The sequence below is a fragment of the Palaemon carinicauda genome, chromosome 37 (assembly GCF_036898095.1).
Source record: "Palaemon carinicauda isolate YSFRI2023 chromosome 37, ASM3689809v2, whole genome shotgun sequence".
In the NCBI taxonomy this organism is placed as follows: domain Eukaryota; kingdom Metazoa; phylum Arthropoda; class Malacostraca; order Decapoda; family Palaemonidae; genus Palaemon; species Palaemon carinicauda.
Genome location: NC_090761.1, coordinates 53,343,204 through 53,365,588, shown reverse-complemented (window position 1 = coordinate 53,365,588; position 22,385 = coordinate 53,343,204). Strand labels below are relative to the sequence as shown.

The 22,385-nt window shown below is 43.0% G+C and overlaps 2 protein-coding genes across 4 annotated transcripts in view; both read left to right on the top strand.

Moving 5' to 3' along the window:
* The window catches only part of LOC137629104 (uncharacterized), a 261,346-nt gene that overhangs the window by 77,020 nt on the left and 161,941 nt on the right, over nt 1–22,385 (top strand). The window lies entirely within an intron of this gene.
* LOC137629103 (uncharacterized) overlaps nt 1–22,385 on the top strand; it is a 50,184-nt gene that overhangs the window by 9,018 nt on the left and 18,781 nt on the right. Inside the window, exon 4 of the mRNA XM_068360373.1 lies at nt 16,629–16,723. Coding sequence (XP_068216474.1) covers nt 16,629–16,723 — 95 coding nt within the window. The remainder of the gene's footprint in view (nt 1–16,628; nt 16,724–22,385) is intronic.

Genomic DNA, 22,385 nt, shown 5'->3' with positions numbered 1-22,385 from the left:
CTAGCGCTGACTATCTTCTTCGCGTGCAAGCGCCGACAATCTTCTTACACGCGCAAGGGCCGACGATCATCTTGGCTGACGATCTTGTTTCGCGAGCGAGCGCTGATAGCGCGCTAGCGCTGACGATCTTCTTACGCGCGCAAGCGCCGACGATCTTTGTACACGTGCTAGCACCGATGATCTTCTTTTGCGCGCTAGCGCTAACGATCTTCTTACGCACGCAAGCGCCGACGATCTTTGTACACGTGCTAGCACCGACGATCTTCTTTTGCGCGCTAGCGCTGACGATCTTCTCACGCGCGCAAGCGCCGACGATCTTCTCGCGCGCGCAAGCGCCGACGATCTTCTCGCGCGCGCAAGCGCCGACGATCTTCTCGCGCGCGCAAGCGCCGACGATCTTCTCGCGCGCGCAAGCGCCGACGATCTTCTCGCGCGCGCAAGCGCCGACGATCTTCTCGCGCGCGCAAGCGCCGACGATCTTCTCGCGCGCGCAAGCGCCGACGATCTTCTCGCGCGCGCAAGCGCCGACGATCTTCTCGCGCGCGCAAGCGCCGACGATCTTCTCGCGCGCGCAAGCGCCGACGATATTCTCGCGCGCGCAAGCGCCGACAATCTTCGAGCATCGACGATCTTCCTTCACTAGCGAGCGCTGACGATCTTCTTACGCGCGCAAGCGCCAACGATCTTCGAGCGCCGTCGATCTTCTTACGCGCGCAAGTGCTGACGATCTCCAAGCGCCGACAATCTTCTTGGCGAACGATCTTCTTTGCCGCGCTAGCGCTGACGATCTCCCTACGCACGCAAGTTCCGACGATCGTCCGCGCACAGGCTCCGATGGTTCTCCGCGCCAACGATCTTCTTACGCGCAAAAGCGCCGACGATCTTCTTACGCGCGCAAGCGCCGACGATCTTTGTACACGTGGTAGCACCGATGATCTTCTTTTGCGCGCTAGCGCTGACGATCTTCTTACGCACGCAAGCGCCGATGATCTTTGTACACGTGCTAGCGCCGACGATCTTCTTTTGCGCGCTATCGCTGACGATCTTCTTGCAAGCGCCGACGATCTTCTCGCGCGCGCAAGCGCCGTCGATCTTTTCGCGCGCGCAAGTGCCGACAATCTTCGAGCATCGACGATCTTCCTTCACTAGCGAGCGCTGACGATCTTCTTACGCGCGCAAGCGCCAACGATCTTCGAGCGCCGTCGATCTTCTTACGCGCGCAAGTGCTGACGATCTCCAAGCGCCGACGATCTTCTTGGCGAACGATCTTCTTTGCCGCGCTAGCGCTGACGATCTCCCTACGCACGTAAGTTCCGACGATCGTCCGCGCACAGGCTCCGATGGTTCTCCGCGCCAACGATCTTCTTATGCGCAAAAGCGCCGACGATCTTCTTGCGCGCAAGCGCCGACGATCTTCTTTCACGCGCAAACGCCGGCGATCCTCAAGCGCCGACGATCTTCTCGCTCGCACAAGCGCCGACGATCTTCTCGCTCGCACAAGCGCCGACGATCTTTAGCACTGTCGATCTTCTTTCATGCACAAGCGCCGACGATCTTCAAGCTCCAACAACATCGTACGTGTGCACGCTGACAGCCGCGCACACGCGCCGACATTTTTCACGGGCTCTTCAATCTGATTCCTGCTCACCCTATGATGTCTCTCTCGCGCGCCCGCCCGTGCGCCCACAAGAGAGTGTTTTCAATGGTCTCGTGCGTGACCCCTGGGTTTTTCCCATCGCGCGAGCGCCAGTGTCTTGCGCGCGACCCCCAGTGTCTTGCGCGCGACCCCTGGGGTTTTCCCATCGCGCGAGCGCGCTCCCTCTACCAAGGTAAGACCTTCTCCCACTGCACCAATGGGAGAAACCCCACCTTGAGCAGGAGATTCGTCCCGTGTTAGGGAGAGAAGAGCCCTCAGACTTCTTTGTTGGAGTTACATTTTCCTCCTAGGAAGGAATCGAAGGACTCTTAAAGAGTTCCCCCAAGTAGAGCATTTGGGGACAGGAGACTTTGCTGCCAGTTCACCAGGAGGAGAGCAGCGTGATTCAGAGCACCACTCCGTGGAAGAGCTTACCAGGGGAGTCTCTCTTGAGAAACTCTAGCCGGCAGGTGACATTCTCGGCAACAGAGATCCTGAGTCAGGAGAAGGTCGCAAAGTGCGCCATACAGGCCACTTCGTGGCTGGATGTCTGGGTAGGGTCCCTGGGCATCCTGCTGCGACCCGGAAAGTTGCGCATTCAGGTGGCAGCAACTCGTGTCCGATTCCTGGACGATCTCCGTGATCAGTCGGGAATATCGCGTCCCGTTCTTAACGTCTCTTCCTCCCCTGACAGCGAATCCAGTGGCGTTGAGCGCCTTTGCCATGGATTGCTAAAGGGGCTAGCCCTTCGGGCAGAATTCGAGACCATGCTCAAGAAGGAGGCTCTCCAGGAGGTCGTCGACGGCTCCCCAGGCTCCTTCAGTCGACCCTTTCTCGTAAAGAAGGCGTCTTTAGGCTGGAGACCCGACATCGACCTCTCATCTCTGAACAAGTTTGTCAGACAAACTCCGTTCAGCATGGAGACAGCAGACACGGTCAGACTTGCAGTGAGACCGCAAGACTTCATGTGTACACTGGATCTGAAGGACGCGTACTTCCAGATCCCAATCCATCCGTCTTCCAGGAAGTACTTAAGGTTCAGCCTAGACAACAAGATCTACCAGTTCAAGGTGCTGTGTTTCGGTCTCTCTCCACAGCACCCCAGGTATTCACCAGAGTGTTCACCCTGATATCTTCGTGGGCACACAGGATCGGCATCCGTCTCCTCCGCTATCTGGACGACTGGCTGATCCTGGCAGACTCGGAGTCGACCTTTCTTCGACACCGAGACAAGCTTCTGGGACTTTGCCAAGATCTAGGGATCATGGTAAATCCCGAGAAGTCTTCTCTGCCTCCATCTCAACGACTGGTATATCTAGGCATGATATTGGACACCAATCTCCACAAAGCCTTTCCGTCAGACGACAGGGTAGCAAGGCTGAGGAAGGTCACAGATCCGTTCCTCAAACGAGAAGAGCTTCCAGCCCAATCGTGGTTACGTCTCCTAGGACACCTTTCCTCCTTGGCCCGTCTGGTTCCAAACGGCCGCCTCAGGATAAAATCCCTGCAATGGCGGCTCAAGTCCCGGTGGAATCAAGGCCTCGATTCCCCGGACGTTCTGGTTCCTATGGGTCCTGCGGAACGGACGGACCTTCAGTGGTGGGGGACGGAGGGAAACCTTCGAATGGGAGTGGATCTTCTCGTCCTCCTCCCGGATTTGATGCTGTTTTCGGACACTTCAAAAAGAAGCCCACGTTCTGAACCACAGGATCTTGGGCCTCTGGTCAGAATCAGAAAAGTGACTCCACATAATCTGCTGGAATGAAGGCCGTATATCTGGCACTTCAACAATTCCAACAGATCCTGGTGGTCCACTCCATGGTGGTCGTGAGTGACAACTCCACGGTAGTGGCTTATGTCTATAAGCAGGGAGGTACCTTTTCACAACAGCTATCCCATCTTGCAGTAGAGATACTGAGATGGACCGACGCCCACTCGATTCAACTATCGGCTTCTTCATTCCGGGCAAGAGGAATGTGCTCGCCGACAGTCTAAGTAGAGCTTTGCAGATAGTGAATACTGAGTGGTCTTTGGATCCGCTAGTAGCCAACAAAGTCCTGACTTTGTGGGGTTCCCCGACGGTGGACCTGTTCGCGACAGACTTGAACTTCAAGCTTCCGCTGTATTGTTCCCCAGTCCCGGTCCCCAAGGCACTCTGGTAAGATGCCTTCCAACAACGGTTGGTCAACATCGACTTTTACGTCTTCCCACCGTTCGGTCTGATGAGAAAGGTGCTCAACAAGACCAGACTATCGGTCAACCTGGCAATGACCTTAATAGCTCTGCTATGGCATCACGCAGAGTGGTTCCCGGTCCTTCTACAGCTCCTGACGGAATTCCCGAGAGAACTTCTTCCACGACACGAGCTACTCAAACAACCACTCTGTAAAATCTTCCACAAGACTGTAGCATCGCATCAGCTTCATGCCTGGAGACTATCCAGCATCTCCTCACAGAGAAAGGCTTTTCGCAACAAGTTGCGGAAAGGATGTCTCGATACCTGCGAAAGTCATCAGCAGGGGTCTACCTGGCGAAGTGGAGAGTCTTCTGTGGTTGGTGTCGTGGAAGGGGTATCTCTCCTCTCGATGCCACTATTCCAGCAATAGCGGAGTATCTTGTGTATTTGCGGGAAGAAATGCGCCTTTCGGTCTCGGCGGTGAAAGGCTAACGCTCAGCCTTAAGCCTGGCCTTCAGGCTGAAGGGAATGGACATTTCTTCCTTGCTGGAACTTTCACTACTCATACGAAGCTACGAACTCACCTGCCCTCAGTCGGAAGTGAGACCTCCTCCATGGAACGTGGTTCGTGTCCTCAGGTCTCTTAAGAGACCTTCGTTCGAACCATTACGCCAGGTCTTCTGATCGTCACCTGACTTGGATGACGATGTTCCTGCTTGGTCTGGCCTCAGCCAAGCGAATCAGTGAACTTCATGGTCTCTCGCACGACATCGCCCATTCAAGGGGATGGGGGGAGGTAACATCCGGGTTCGTCCCTGAGTTTGTTGCTAAGACTCAAAATCCTAGAGTTCCGGACTAACGGTTCGACTCCTTCAGGATTTCGAGTCTCCGTTCTGTAACAGATGACCCAGACCATCCCCTACTGTGCCCAGTACGGAGTCTGAGACTCTATCTTAACAGAACAGCTGCAGTTCGTCCTCTAGTGCAAGCCCTGTTTGTGAGCACACGAAGGACGAAGAGGAGGGTCACGAAGTACACCATGTCAGCATGGATTCGCAGGGTCATCCACCTCTCCCTGAATCCAGACCCTCCTCTGTCACGTTGCCCTAGAGCACACGATGTCAGAGGCATCGCTACGTCCCTGACATTTAAGAAAAACTTCTCAGTGACGCAGGTTGGGGTGTGGAAGCAGCAAACGACCTTCACAGCACGCTACCTGCAGGACGTGACCCACAGGAGGCTCGTTCTCTATCGGCCCTGTGGTGGCTACACAACAGCTGGTCTAACCTCAGGCTCCTTAATGGACAAGTAGCAGAAGGTTGAGGGCAATGTTACCCGGTTTTAGTCTGCATGAATGAAAAAGTATGCCTGGCCCTTACTCTTTTCTTCATCCTCCCCTCTTTTGGGGAAAGCAGCATCCTGGGTTCTCTGCATAGCTGACCTCAAACCACTGCAGGTAAACCATGCTTCCTTGTGTTCCTAGTATTAGATAATAGTGTCGCGTCCCCCATACCCTGACGAGGTAGTATGGGGAACGTCCTAGCCTAGAGCTCCATCTAAGGACTTCAGGTCGACTTCCTAGGACGGGTCACACTTCATTCCTTCACACACAAGCTTATGTAGGCCGCACGTTCCTTACGGAGCAAGGAACTTGCGAGGTGTTTATTTCCGCCGATAGAAGGCAGCACATCGACCTCGGAGGGACGCTCAATTAGCGCGGCTTGGGTCAGTCCTCTGTTCTCGTCGGCTTCTTGCGGTTGTGCACTGTGCGTTCTGATATTAACTGTGTTTTAATCGTGATTTTTTACGTGCATCCATTAACGATAATTTACGTAAAGTATGGGTCCCAAGAGGCTTAGTTTTGCCAGTGGTAGTGGTAGTGGTGAGAAAAGGAAGAAGGAAATGCTTTCTATAGAAATTAAGCAGGAAATTATTGAAAAACATGAGCGTGGCATCCGCGTGAGTGAACTTGCTAAACAGTATGGCCGTAATATGTTGACGATCTCGACAACCCTTAAACAGAAGGAAGCTATTAAAGCAGTGAAACCTTCTAAGGGGATCACTATAATTTCCAAACGCCGTACCCCTATCATAGAAGAGATGGAACGACTTCTACTAGTGTGGATTAAGGATAGAGAGATCGTTGGCGACACCATCACTGAAACCGTTATCTGCGAGAAGGCGCACGCCATCTTTACGGACTTGAAGGAGGAGAGCTCTGGGGGTGATGCTGGGGAGAGTTCAACCGAGCCTTCCTCAGATGATTTCAAGGCATCTCGTGGCTGGTTCGAGAAATTTAACCCTGGATAGGTACGGTGGGTCGTTCGCGACCCCGAGCGTCAAAAAAAAACAGGTTTTTCTCACGTGACTCACCCCCGTGACTGAATTTGTGGGTGATCGACCTGCAGGAGGTGTCTCCCCTACACGCTCTAGTAGTGTCCAGATGTGCACTGCTGTAGCTGTACTCCTTCCCCGATTTCTGAGACGCGTCGGGGTCGTTCGCGTCCGAGTTTACCCTTCTAAGGTAGTTTGCATAATTATCAAAGTTATTACGTATTATGAAATTGTCGTAGAATGGTGCAACTTGTATACAGTGAACCCTCGTTTATCGCGGTAGATAGGTTCCAGACGCGGGCGCGATAGGTGAAAATCCGCGAAGTAGTGACAGCATATTTACCTATTTATTTAACATGTATATTCGGACTTTTAAAACCTTCCCTTGTACGTAGTACTGTTAACAAACCACCCTTTAATGTACAGAACACTTAATGCATGTACTACAGCACCCTAAACTAAAACAGGCACAAATATTAAAGGCGATTTTATATCATGTGTTTCCTAAACACCTAAAAAGCACGATAAAAAATGGCAACCAATGTTTTGTTTACGTTCATCTCTGATCATAATGAAGAAACAAACTCATTTAGTGTACACATATATGTACGTATGGTTAGTTTTTGCATCGATTATATTGATTATACAGTACTGTATGTTGATTTTTTTATTACCAATGTTTTAGTTTACGTATTTTTCTTAGGACTTCCAAATGAAATCTTTTTCTTTATGACGCCGCCTGAAACGACGGCGTGTACGCTCAGTAAACAACCACGCTCAGAACAAACAAGGCATTTAACACGCATGATGATAGTGATAAATAATGATACAGTACATACAGTATTTACAGTAAAAGCATTTACAAAATATGTTACCTTACAAATATAAATTATACAGTACTTGTACGTAGCAAAGCAGGAAAACAATTTACGAGAGAGAGAGAGAGAGAGAGAGAGAGAGAGAGAGAGAGAGAGAGAGAGAGAGAGAGAGAGAGAGAGAGAGAGAGAGAGAGAGAGAGAGATTGTTTTACGTACGTAAATGTAAATTTTAAACAAAAAAAATATGATAGGTTACAACATGTAGACTTTTAAAACCTTCCCTTTAACTTAATGCATACAGTACGTACATTACTAAACTATAAAACAGGTTAAAGTAAAAAATAAAGATTGTTACTGTACTCACCACGAAAGAAGTTCAAGAAAAACTTGAATGACGATGGCGATGAATTTGCTGCACAGTAGAAATGATGATGATGAAGCTGATGATGTGTTCTACTGTGCAGTCAATGATAGTATTTTACGTCTCTTCAGACGGAGGTGTCTTTTCCTGGGACACCTCTTCAACTTCTTCAATTTCTTCCGAAGGCGTACTAGCAGGAGGAACTGGCTCTTTTTTGCGAGGCTGAAAAAACATTGTGATCGGAAGTTGTTGCCGCTGTTTCTTTTTTCGATCCAAGAGCATCCTGTAGGGAGTCGTGATGTCATCGACCTTGTTGCAGAATTGCATCGAGCGAACCATATCCTCGTCCCACTCTTGCAACATTTCTTTCGCCTCCTTCATATGGTTGCAGAACTTGGCGAGCCGTTCTAATGTTAAGCCCGTTTCTTCTACATTTTCTTGGGTCTCTTCCTGGGTACCCTCACTCTCTTCCTCACTTGCCGATTTCGTCAGGTCTTCGAGGTCTGCGTCAGTTAGGGGCTGGGAATGGCAGTCCAACAACTCGTCGACGTCTTCAGTCGTCATGTCGCCAAACCCGTCACCCCCAATTATGGCAGCCAACTGCACAGATTTCCGTATTGCAGAGTGTTGGATTTCCGACGGAGTAAATCCCTTGTCGTCGTAAACAATATCGGGCCACAGCTTCTTCCAGCTCGCATTTACGGTTGCAGGTTTCATCTCTTGAAGTGCCTTTTGAATATTCTGCAGGCACGTGGCTATGGTGTACTGCCGCCAGTACGCCTTCAAGTTGAAGTCTTCATCCTCGTCATCTTGGGCAGCATCCACACACGCAACGAGGTCCGCCAAGGTATTCTTCGTGTAGAGGGCCTTGAACGCCCTGATAACCCCCTGGTCCATTGGTTGAATTAATGACGTGGTGTTGGGTGGCAGGAACTCAACCTGAACGCCCTCACGCGACAGGTCAGTTGCGTGTCCACCAGCGTTATCCATAAGGAGAAGGATCTTGAATGGCAAGCCCTTCTCTAAGAGATATTCATGGACTTGCGGGATGAAACACTGGTGGAACCAGTTGGAGGTCAGCATCTTCGTAATCCATGCTTTTTGATTATGCATCCAGTACACGGGAAGGAGATTCTTATTTTTATTTTTCAAAGCGCGAGGATTTTTCGACTTATAAATAAGCCCCGGCTTTAACAAAAATCCAGCAGCATTGCCACACATCACGAGGGTAACGCGATCCTTGAATGCCTTAAAGCCAGAGGCTTTGGCTTCCTCTTTGAACAGGAAAGTTCGCGACGGCATTCTCTTCCAAAACAAGCCGGTTTCATCCATATTAAACACTTGTTCCGGCTTGTATCCACCTTCAGCGATAATGTTCTTGAAAGTCTGGTTCACGTAAGTTTCAGCAGCGGCAGTGTCAGCGGAAGCAGACTCCCCATGCAGGGAAACGCTTTTCAGGGCGAAGCGTTTCTGAAACTTCGCGAACCATCCTTTGCTGGCGGAAAAACGTTGTTTCTGACGCTGGGAATCAGTGGAGGTCCCTGGTTGAGGATCATCTACATCATCATCTTCTTCAGCATGGTCGCCATCGTCGTCATGAGGTTCCTTTGCCGCAAAATTCTCATACAAGCTCAAAGCCTTTGTTCGGATGGTGTTCGTATCCAACGCTATGTTCTTCTTCCGACAGTCGGCAATCCACACAGCTAAAGCACCTTCCATGCGTACGATCGTTTTATTACGCGTTGTAACGACTCGCTTCGCTGATCTGCTAAAGGTGATTGCAGCAGTCTTTCTAATGTTCGCCTCGTCCTTCTTGATATAGCGAACGGTGGATTCGTTGATGCCAAAATGGCGGCCGGCGGCCGCGTAACTTCTACCATCTTTTAACATGTCGAGAAGCGTAACCTTCTCAGCTATCGTCATCATTCTTCGGTGGCGTTTAGGCTCACTACCAGCCTTACTAGAAGCAGAACGCTTGGGAGCCATTGTAACAGAAAGTTCAACAAAAAGTTCAACTTAAAACAGTCGCACACAGCACAGATTAAACTTCACAAAGTTAAGAACGTCTACTCAGCAATACGCGGAAAGAGAAAGTGAACGATGCAGCCCCGCGAGAACTGTGATGCTGCGGGTAGAAGATGCGGGCAAAACACCAATCACAGGCTAGATAACAAAACTTGAGTTTTGATTCGTCATCTATCAGCGCTTGAACCAATCACAACCCGTCTTACAGTACATGGTGCGTTGGTTACTCATAGAAGATGCCCCGCGCATACTGAACGTACGTAGATTAAGTACAATACCGTAATAATAATAAATAATGATAATAATACTGTACAGTAATAATAATAATAATAATGATTAATAATAATAACAATAATAATTTTATTAACAACAACAACAATAATAATAATAATAACAATAATAATAAAAATTTACGTACGTACGCTATTTTACGCCTCTCTCTCTCTCTCTCTCTCTCTCTCTTTCTCTCTCTCTCTCTCGTACGCTTACAGTACTTATTCGAAATGTGATTTTTGCAACAAAGAATATTATTGGATGCAGTACTGTACTACGTACGTATACATACAAAAGATTCATGGAAAAGAAGCACATCCATTACAGTACACACCATTCTAATATGGTATGACTGCATCTGATTTGCGTTTCATGTTCGATTTAATTTTACTACGTACTGAATTATCGTATGATCACATTCTCTTTTCGTGTTTTATTTCTTTCTGTGCTGAATTATATATCATATGTAATGCAATGAACAATCAGTAAGAGCAGATATTACTAATTACAGTATTAATGGAATTACAGGTAACAAAATATCGTATTTGGTTATCTTCAGATTTCGCGGTATTTTCGAATTTTCCGGAAAATCCGCGATATGTATATATATATGGGTTATGGGAAAACCCCGCGAAGTGGTGAATCCGCGATTGTCGAACCGCGAAGTAGCGAGGGTTCACTGGTTATCAGTTGTGGAAAGTCTTGGTGGATTGTTTGGCTACCATGTGCATGTTTTTTTTTTTAGTTAAAAGGTCGTTCATCACCACGAGGACCATTTTACCGCGAGTGCCCCTTTTTCATTTTTTTTCATTTTTTTGCCAAGTCATTTTTCCGTAAGATATTGCCAAATAGTGTCGTAAAACTTTTGCTTGTTTAGTGTTTGAAAGTGTGTCTAGATGATCTGGCTACCCATGCATGACTTTGTTTTTGTCAGATACGACGTAGTTATTGGTATATTGGGTATTTAACTGCGGTTACCAATTTCTGTTTTTTTTCAATATTTGTAAAAATTACTACGTAGTAAGGAATTGCCGTATATTATTCATTTTTTTTTCATGTTTATGTGTTAGAAAGTGTGCCTTGATGGTTGGGCTAACACGTGCATGTCTTTTTTTTTATCTGAGATGTCGTATATTAGAATGTCGGGCATTTTACCGCGAGGTTCCCTTTTTCATTTTTTTTCATTTTTTTGCCAAGTCATTTTTCCGTAAGATATTGCGAAATAGTGTCGTAAAACTTTTGCTTTTTTAATGTTGGAAAGTGTGTCTAGATGATCTGGCTACCCATGCGTGATTTTGTTTTTGTCAGATACGACGTAGTTATTGGTATATTGGGTATTTAACTGCGGTTGCCAATTTCTGTTTTTTTTCAATATTTGTAAAAATTTACTACGTAGTAAGGAATTGCCGTATATTATTGATTTTTTTTTCATGTTTGTGTTAGAAAGTGTGCCTTGATGGTTGGGCTAACACGTGCATGTCTTTTTTTTTATCTGAGATGCCGTATATTAGAATGTTGGGCATTTTTCCGCGAGTGCCCCTTTTTATTTGTTTTGCATTTTTTTGCTTAGTCATGTTACCGTAAGGAATTGGCAAGTAGTGTCGCAAAACTTATATTTTTATAGTGTTGGAAAGTGTTTCTAGATGATCTGGCTACCCATGCCTATTTTTTTTTTAGCCAGATATGGCGTATATATAAGTATGTGTTCGATTTTCCTGTGATTGCCATTTTTTCGTTTTTTTCCCATTTCTTTCAAAATTACTACGTACTAAGGAACTATCACAGAGTAATATTTCATTTATATGTTTATTTGTCGGAAAATATGCCTTGATGGTTTGCCTAGCACGTGGCTGAAATTTTTTTTTTCTGAAATGCCGTATATTAGAATGGCCATTTTTCCACGAGTGCCCCTTTTTATTTGTTTTGCATTTTTTTGCTTAGTCATGTTACCGTAAGGAATTGGCAAGTAGTGTCGCAAAACTTATAATTTTATAGTGTTGGAAAGTGTTTCTAGATGATCTGGCTACCCATGCCTATCTTCTTTTTTTAGCCAGATATGGCGTATATATAGGTATGTGTTCGATTTTCCTGTGATTGCCATTTTTTCGTTTTTTCCCATTTCTTTCAAAATTACTACGTACTAAGGAACTATCACAGAGTAATTATTCATTTAGATGTTTATTTGTCGGAAAATGTGCCTTGATGGTTTGCCAGCACGTGGCTGAATTTTTTTTTTCTGAAATGCCGTATATTAGAATGTTAGCCATTTTTCCGCGAGTGCCCCTTTTTATTTGTTTTGCATTTTTTTGCTTAGTCATGTTACCGTAAGGAATTGGCAAGTAGTGTCGCAAAACTTATATTTTTATAGTGTTGGAAAGTGTTTCTAGATGATCTGACTACCCATGCCTATCTTTTTTTTAGCCAGATATGGCGTATATATAGGTATGTGTTCGATTTTCCGGTGATTGCCATTTTTTCGTTTTTTCCCAATTCTTTCAAAATTACTACGTACTAAGGAACTATCACAGAGTAATGATTCCTCTAGATGTTTATTTGTCGGAAAATTTTGTTTACTTTTTTTTTGATTGAATATCATCAAATTTTTTTAGCTAAAATATTGTTTTACATTTTTTTTTTTCGATTTTATTTCCCTTCAAAAAAATTTTTTTGGGTCAGAATTTTAATTTTATAGTCGTAAAATAATCGACAATTATCCAGCAACCCACCATACAATTTTTATGCATATCCAATAATAATTAGATTAGTAAATAACACCTTGAAATTGACATACCCTTCCTACATTTCAAGTGGCAGATTAGGGAGTCTGAGTCAGTGTGGTTGGCGGCCATTTTGTGGACATATCCGAAGCGTAAGCTGCCCTATCTATATATATTCTTGTTCCCTATAGAATTTGTGATATTTTGGTATATTTTTACCTGCATAAATATCATATTATATATTAAATATATGTATTTTTTTACGAAATTTCTAAGTACTCAAAAAATTACCTTTAGATATGGCCCCTGATATAAATGTAATTTACAAAATAATGAAGATTTTTTTACATATTTCTATATTAGGATAACATATGTTTATTCCCTAAAAAAATTAGCCACTTCCTATTTCATTTGGGTACCCAAAAAAATTCATGAAATTTGGACAAATTTTTTTGGCCAAAAAAAGTTACCCTTTTTTTCTCATTTCAGACCTTCACCTCCATGGGTCTGACTTCATCCAAAATACATCAAGATGTGTCCTAAACATTCAAGAATCAATTCCTAAAAGGATTTGTGTATATATGTATAAACTTTTTTTTTATGAATTTTTACGTCAGGTCTTTTTTTTTTCTACTTAATTTTTTAAAATATTTATAATAAATAGTTTTTCTGCAGATGAGTAGTATTTATCTTTACAGTTGTTTTAAGCATTCATTGAAGTTTTTTTTGGCAAAAGAAAAAAGGAGGTTACTGCAAAAACTGATTTTTCAAGAATTTTTTTTGCCGTCGGGGTCGTTCGCGTCCGAGTATACCCTTAAAGGGGTGTCCGAGGACCGTACCTATCCAGGGTTAAGAAACGGTCCGGGATTCATTCAGTTGTTCGCCACGGAGAGGCTGCTAGTGCGGACACAAAGGCTGATGCTGACTTTGTTAAGAACTTCGAAAAGATCGTGCAGGAAGAAGGCTACGTAGAGCAGCAGGTGTTCAATTGTGATGAAACCGGGCTGTTTTGGAAGAAGATGCCGAGTCGAACCTACATCACTGCCGAAGAGAAGAAATTGCCTGGGCATAAGCCAATGAAGGATCGGTTGACTCTTGCTCTATGTGCCAACGCTAGCGGGGACTTCAAAGTCAAGCCCTTGCTTGTTTACCATTCGGAGAACCCTAGGGCCTTTAAAACACACAACGTCGATAAGGATCAGCTTCATGTTTTCTGGCGATCCAACTCGAAGGCCTGGGTCACTAGGCAATTCTTTGTGCAATGGGTAAACCAAGTTTTCGGTCCTTCTGTGAAGAAGTATCTTCATGAGCAGAAATTGCCTTTTAAAGTGCCTGCTATGCCTTGACAATGCACCCGCTCACCCCCCCGGACTTGAAGATGATATCTTCGATGAATTCAAGTTCATAAAGGTGCTGCATCTTCCACCAAATACCACCTCTATCCTCCAGCCCATGGACCAGCAAGTCATCTCTAATTTTAAGAAGCTGTACACCAAGCACTTATTCAAGCAGTGCTTTAATGTCACGCAAAGCACCAACTTAACTTTGCGTGAATTTTGGAGGGGCCACTTCAACATCGTGCACTGCTTGAAGATCATAGATCAGGCTTGGGTGGGATTAACTCGACGGACCCTCAATTCTGCATGGAAGAAGCTGTTCGATTTTGTTGGGTTCCAGCACATGTAGGTGTGTCTGGGAATGAGAAGGCAGATTTACTGGCGAAGAATGCGGCATCCGAGTTGCTACCAAGGAGGTATCCCATTCCATGTAACGATCTCCTACCTTACATCAAGAAATTGGTTTGTGATAAATGGCAACAGCACTGGGACAGTCAAGATGGCAATAAAATGAGGGAAGTAACAAATATCATATCACCTTGGAGGTATAACATGATTCCCCGAAAATGGGAGAAGACTCTTTGTCGTCTCCGTATTGGTCACACACGGTTGACACACGAGTTTCTGCTGAAGGGCCAACACCAACCGTATTGCGAGGACTGCTTAGTACCTTTAACAGTGAGGCATTTGTTGACTGAATGCCCTAATTTTACTAACTTAAGAAATAGATATCTGTTTGAGGCTCGAGGTGAGGATGGCAGGTTTATCCTTGCCAAGATTCTTGGACATGATGTGTCTTACTATGCTAGCGGAATTTTTAGATTTATTTCAGAAGCAGGTCTTCTGAAAACTATTTAACTATTGTAATGACTTCTTAATTTTTATGGTTTTAATTGAATTGTCTTTTAATTTTCATATACAGTAAATGGTATCGGCGTCAATGACCTTAGATGTCAGGATGCCAGAAAACTTTCAATCAATCAATCAATCAATCTCCCCGAGATTTCGAGGGTTTTGACCCCGAACCTGATCCCGTGGTCGGTGCAGCGGAAGCCGTAGAGGAAATCGTCTCCCTTGGCAAGTCCATGGGTCTGGAGGTAGACGCAGATGACGTTACGGAACTCGTCGCCGAACATCACGACGAACTGACGACGGATGAGCTCAAGGAACTCCATGCTATGTCGGAGCACATAAGCGATGACGAGGAAGAGAGCGAGGAGGTAGAACATGTGTTAGGTTCAGCGCAAATAAAAGAGGTGTTAGGAAAATATCAAGACGTGGTCGACTTCATCGACAAATACCATCCAAAGAAATTGCAGGTTTGTCGTGTAGTTTCTCAATTCGATGATGTTTGCCTAACTCACTTTCGAAACATTCTGAAAAGCCGTACCAAGCAATTATCTATCGAGGCTTTCTTTAAAAAAAACTGCGAAGCGAACTCGCGATGAAGAGGATGTAAGTGAACCGAAGAAAACGGCAAAGAGTGAAGCGGAAGAAAGTGAAACACAGAAAAGGAAAAGAGTGAAGCAAAAGAAATTCAGTCAATTTTAAATGTAAGTGATAGTGATTAAAATTACGTAATCATCAAAGAGAAAAAAAGAAAATGTAAAAAAAAAATATAAAATATAAAAATAAAAAAATAAGCTAAGTTATGTTAAAGTTCACTTAGTGTAAGTTAGAATAAGTTACGGTAGTGTTACGTTTATCGTAGTTAACCTCTCTACCTCCTCGCCGTCCGTCCGTCTCCTCTCTCCTCTCTGCGTAGCAAAGACGAACAACACCTGCGCTGGAGTTTCTAAGGTAAAGTGATGCTAAAAACCCGTTTCTTATTTATCATTTTTTTGCTAATTCTTCTTATTTACATGTCTATTCTTCTTATTTACATGTCTATTATCTAATTTAGTGTTCATTATTCTCATGGGAAAATTATGTGTAGTAGTTTATTAAGAAGTTATCATAGGTTTTTGGGCTCAACCACGGATTAATCCTATTTCAATGTATTCTTATGGGAAAATTCGTTTCGACATCCGAACAATTTCTACATCCGAAGTTGGTTCTGGAACGGATTAAATTCGTATGTAGAGGTTCCACTGTACTTGCCCACCAGCCCTGTCCCCCGTGAAGTCCTACCTCTAAGCGAAGTGAACCAGTTCACCGGTGTGTGAGGGGGGAGGGGTAGCTAGCTACCCCTTCCCTACCCCCTTACTAACTAGCGAGGGGGTACTTAACCCTCGTTAAAGTCTAATTGCTCGCCATTTCAGCTACGCCGAAAGTAATACCCAATGTAAATAGCTAAGGTTTGTATGGTTGGGAAAAATACAAATTATCTCCGAATTTGTCATGTTGTCATATTGTTCGACTTTACGTCGGTCGGCCACCGTTATTAATATCACTTTAAAAGCATTAAAAGCCCATAAATCATGGTACTGTACAATAAATAAGATTAAAGATGTATAAAATCATATATGTACATTTACAGTAAATGTTAATAGTACAAAAAAAAAAAAATAAAGGAAATGAAAATATCTGACTATTATTGTTGTAGTCGTCTTATACACCGGTCTTTAAGAGTATAAGGCATTTTTCATTTCAGCGCCACTCACGATTCCCATGAAATTGAAATCCAGTTTAGTTTAAGCATAAATCATTACATTCTAAGAAATAATGAATTTTAAAACCTAATTGTGCTTTATTAACTCTACCCAAAATTGGGGGAAGTGCCTTGGTGTATGTATGTATGATTAACACTTTGGGCTGTATGCTTCGAAAGTTATAGAATATAAATTCATGAAAAACTCTAAATTTTTTTTTTTTTTTAAACAATTGGTTCCAAGGGGGTGATCCAGGCCTTGGAGATAAATATGTCGTGAATGAACTAGGTATTGTACATATTATTTCAGTGTTTGTTACGCTTACTATGACTAATTCTTTAATTTTCTCTATTTATTCAGAAGTCCACCAGTTTGATTGGAGAGATTATGATAATTTTATATTAATCCAAATGAGGCTGCCATCATCTGCCAACTTAGTTGCAACTTCTTACCTGGTAAGTAAGAATTGATACCAGTTGCATTTGGGGAAGAGAAGTTTATATCAAAAGATTAATTCTATCCTATCTTGTTAAGAACTTTGTGTGGTTTATCATTGTAATAAGATATAAAGTACCCTATGACTGTTCAGTGGTTTCTTCACAACCCTGACTTATAATTAGTCCCTAAATCACCTGACCTTCCTCATTGGATTATGCTTTAAGTGCATTTGTCCAGACACATGCTGTTTATACCTTTGAACATCTTAATGCATAAGATGTACTGTATAACCCCTTGTTTATTGGGGAGCAAGGAGGTACTATTTCCATTCATGGTATCAGGCAACAAATCCTCTACTTCTTTAAACATTCTAATCCGGAATCATTTCCCCAGGCTCATGATATACGGACAGTAGATACCTCCATCAATTACTTCCAGAACAGGGACTTTGATGAATTTTAAAAAATATACGGGTTGGAAATCCCCTATGGTTGTCAAACGCCACTATCTAAAGATCTTACAGGCCCTTAAATACCCGACGATGGCAGCGGGGAACCTTATCCCTCCCCATTAATCTCTACTTCTTCCTTTCTTCCATCTCTTCTCTTCTCCCTCCTACCCGCCACTCACACCACATCGTCACTCTCCTGGATAGTTCGTTAGCCCTATGATATTTGCCATGTTTAATTCCTATGGTTTAACTGTTATTGTAGTTACCGTTCCTTTAATGTTTAGATATGCTTAGACATGTAAGGTTTGATGCCTTTTGCGATTCGACACTCAGTTGATTCCTTGTCTTAGTTATTTAGCCTTACGTTCCCTATGTCATTTGGCTAGTTGGTAATTGGACGTTTCTTACATTATTATATTATATTATTGTCGTACATGGTGATTGTATTCTCCTCATTATGTTATTACTTTATTGGGCTTGGAAGGCATTCTCTGGTACATTTTCACCGCCCGTCACAGGTCGACCCAAAAAAGGGATTTTGACGAAGGAAAAATCTATTTCTGGGGAGAGACCTGTGACGCCCGGTGAAACCCTTCCCGGTTATTTTTGTACGGACCCTCCCTTTCCTTGCCAAGCCATATGTTCTTGCAGAAGGATGACCTGGAGGGCGCGAGTAGTAGGTGTCGGTGGGGTAGTCCAACTGTGTTCTCTAGGGCCTGTCACGGCCCTCCCCTTTGATGAAGGGATTATCTAAATGGAAGACAGCCTGTGAATAGTGGTTTTCACACGCCCTTGTTGTATACACGACACCCACAAGGTGATCGCGCGAGGGTAGTAACCTCTGCATTCCATGCTTTTATCTTTCTCTAGTATACTGCCACTAGAGAGGTATTGGATCCTTTGACTGGCCAGACAGTAATGCATTGGATCCCTCTCTCTGGTCACGGCTTATTTTTTCTTTGCCTACACTTACACAGAATAGTTTGGCCTATTCTTTACATATTCTCGTCTTTCCTCATACACCTGACAACAATGAGATACTTAACACTTCTTCACCCAAGGGGTTAATTACTGTACTGCAATTGGTTCAGTGTACTTTCCTCTTGGTAAGTAGAAGAGACTCTTTAGCTGTGGTAAGCAGCTCTTCTAGGAGAAGGACACTCCAAAATTAAACCACTGTTCTCTAGTCTTGGGCAGTGCCATAGCCTCTGTACCATGGTCTTCCACTGTCTTGGGTTGGAGTTCTCTTGCTTGAGGGTACACTCAGGCACACTATTCTATCTTATTTTTTTTTCTTTTTTTTTTTCTTCCTCTTGTTTTTTTGAAATGGGGTGTTGGGCAGGCTTAATAGAAGGGCCGCGGATGCCTGGTGGTTTATCAAGAGGTTGTCTTTTCCTTTTTCTGATTATTTTTCTTCTCAAAACCATCCTTACTGTCCTCCCTTCAGTTGAAGTGGCTATCCTGGAGGGTATTTAGCCTTGCATGGTGTATCGGCTCCTCCATGTTGACCATTTTTTCCAACTTTTTACTATAGTCTATGGGTATCATCAATCACTTTGTTTATAATTCTGTACGTATTGTTTTTGTTATAATTCTTGTTAATCTAGTTTTTAAGTATGATGTGTCTTTTTTTTTATTTCTATTAATTCTCATGCTGTCTGGAGACATTGAGCGAAATCCGGGACCAGTACGTCCTAGATTTCGTCAATGTCGTCTTTTGTATTGCAATATTCGTGGTCTTCATGCAAATATCCAAGACCTTACAGTTGCGTCCAGACAGTATGATATTCTTTTGTGCTAAGAAACTTTGGTTTCTAATATGAGGCACTCATCTGAGCTCCTTATAACTGGTTTGAAGAAGCCAATAATGTTGAAACGTGATGCCATCCCTAGGGCCAGGGGAATGGCGGTGTATATTAGGACTGAGTACCCTGCTTCTCATAAGTCCTGTTATCAATGTGGATGTCATGAGATTCAGGTAATAAAAGTTTGTGGCAGGCATAACAACTTTTATTTGTGTTCGATTTACTGGAATCCAGACATAGATGATTCTATCTTCGATTGTCTTCTTACCATTATGGCTAAGATACAAGAAGATGATAGAAAGGCTTCTTTTGTCTTTGTTGGTGATTTTAATGCTCACCATAGGGAGTGGTTAAGTTCTATCTCTCCTACCGACCACCATGGCTTAAGAGCTTTAGACTTCGCCTCTGAATCAGGCTGTGAGCAAATCATAAATGAAGCTACTCACAGGTCTGGTAATTGCTTGGACCTCATATACACTGACTCCCCTGGCGTTATAACTAGTAAGGTTGGTTCTCCAGTCGGGACATCTGATCATGCCTTGATTTCATTATTAGTGAAGACTGAGCAGCCTGTCCCTGATATATCATATTCTTGTAAAATTTATATGAAATCCCAAGCAGACTGGAATGGGATTTTACATGATCTTTTGTGCTTGAATTGGTCACAATTATATAATAGTGTAGATCCTGTTGTCCCTTTGAATGAGAATCTAGTCAACATAATTGATAGGCGTATCCCTTCTCGTGTGCTAAGGTACCGAGTGAAGGACAAACCGTGGTTCAATGATGATTGTAGACGTGCTTATTTGGAGAAACAGGAGGCCTATCATCTTTGGAAGGGTAACAGATCAGATTTGACCTGGAACAACTATACTCAGCTTCGAGCTTTTGCTCAGAGAGTTTATGCCTCAACTGAAAAGGAGTACAATTTAACCATAAAAGAAACACTTTCTGGTACAACTCAGGAACATAAATGGTGGTCTACCCTTAAATCTGCACTCTTTGGTGTAGATGCAACAGTTCCTCCTTTACTTAAACCAGATGGCTCAGTCACTCACTGTCCAAAGTAAAAGGCCTCCCTTTTGGCTGATGTTTTTGACAGTAAAACAGAGTAATGAAAAACTTGAACTTCCTCATTCCTGTTTTCCTGAGGTTAAACTAACTAGTTTAGCTTTTCGATCTCGTGAGATTAAAGCTCTGTTGGTGGACCTTGATGCTTCTGGAGGTGTAGACCCAAATGGTATTTTTCCTTTGTTTTTTATAAAGACAGCAGATTTCTTAGCTCCAAAGTTATCTGTTATTTTGCGCAAGTTAGCAAGAAGAGGAGCTTTTAGCACTAGTTGGAGAATTGGTAATGTTACTCCTCTATGTAAATGTGTTTGTGGTAGCTCAAGTCCCACTGATTACCACCCAATTTCCATAACTCCCATATTATCTAAAGTTTTTGAACGTCTTCTGGCAAAACGTCTTAATAGGTTTGCTGAAGGTAATCATCTACTCCCTAGTTTGCAATTTGGTTTTCATAAAGGCCTTGGAGCATGTGATGCCCTTCTTACAATCTCCAATGCTGTACAGAAATCCCTTGATTGTGGTCGGGAAGTTCGTATGATTGGCCTTGATTTTATTGCTGCCTTTGACCGTGTTAATCATGAGGCCCTTGTTTTCAAACTGAAATGGTTGGGAGTGGGTGGGTCGTTTCTTAGCATTATTATTGATTTTTTAAGTAATAGATCTCAAAGAGTTGTTGTTGATGGGCACCATAGTGATTATAGGAATGTGATATCTGGTGTTCCACAGGGTAGTGTTCTTGGCCCATTACTTTTCATACTATATACATATGACATGTGGTTTGGCCTAGAAAACAAGCTTGTTGCATATGCAGATGATGCTACTCTCTTTGCATCAATTCCATCCCCTGAATGTAGATCTAGGGTTGGTGAATCCCTTAATAGAGATTTAGCTAGAATTAGTGCATGGTGCAAATTATGGGGTATGAAGTTGAATCCTAACAAAACTCAAAGTATGATTGTAAGTAGGTCAAGGACGGTGGCTCCTCAACATCCGGATCTCAGTATTGATAATGTTTCTTTAAATATGTATGACTCTTTCAAAATTTTAGGTTTGATTCTCGACAGTAAATTTACTTATGAGAAACATATAAGGTCTGTGTTTTCTTCAATTGCACAAAAAATAGGCTTATTGAGAAAGTCTTTCAAGATTTTCAGTGATCAATCAATTCTGAAGAAGTGTTTTAATTCTTTCATTCTACCTTGTTTTGAGTATTGTTCTCCTGTCTGGTGTTCAGCTGCTGATTCGCATCTTAATTTGTTGGACAGAAACTTACGGTCTATTAAATTTCTTATTCCTGATCTAGATATTAATCTCTGGCACCGTCGTTCAATTAGTTCATTATGCATGTTGCATAAGATTTTTCATAACTCTGACCATCCTTTACATTCAGATCTCCCTGGACAATTCTATCTTGTTCGTAATACTAGGCAGGCAGTTAATTCTAATAGCCAGGCCTTCTCCATCATGAGGCCCAATACTACGCAGTACTCTAGAAGTTTTATTCCAGCTGTTTCCAAGGTGTGGAATGATCTTCCTAATCGGGTGGTTGAATCAGTAGAACTTCAAAAGTTCAAAGTTGGAGCAAATGCTTTTTTGTTGACCAGGCGGACATGAGTCTTTTTATAGTTTATTTGTGACATAATTGTTTTTGATGTTGTTAATAGTTTATATATGACATGTCTGTCTGTTTTGACGTTGTTACTTATTTTAGAATGATATATTGTTAATTTGTTCTCTTCATTTATTTATTTCCTTATTTCCTTTCCTCACTGGGCTATTTTTCCCTGTTGGAGCCCCTGGGCTTATAGCATCTTGCTTTTCCAACTAGGGTTGTAGCTTGGATAGTAATAATAATAATAATAATTTATATTAGAAAAGTGTAAAGAAGGACCCTTTTCACCGGGCGTCACAGGTCTCTCCCCAGAAATAGATTTTTCCTTCGTCAAAATCCCTTATATATAATTTAAACGGACTGGTCTAAATTTTGCTGCAATATCTGTCAATGAAATAATCCAGACTTCTTTACAAAGCTATGCAATTCTTTTCTTTGTAGAAGTATCGGTAATATGGTTAGCAGTGAAGATTATTTATATTTATTGAGTTTTTATTCCGTAAATTATATGAAGACAGTATAAATGTTGAAATATGTAAATATGCTGATAAAGCAAAACTTATACCTCAAAGTTTTACAATATATTGATTGCCATTTGAATATTATTTCCAGTAGAAAGATAATCTATAAATCTGTGTTCCTGGTTATTGTTGAGACCTTTTTTCTGGCAAAAGCTTTCTGTGACTTATGAAACAAATATGTTGTTTAACCTTGCCATTGTCCCAAGTCAAGTTAATTCT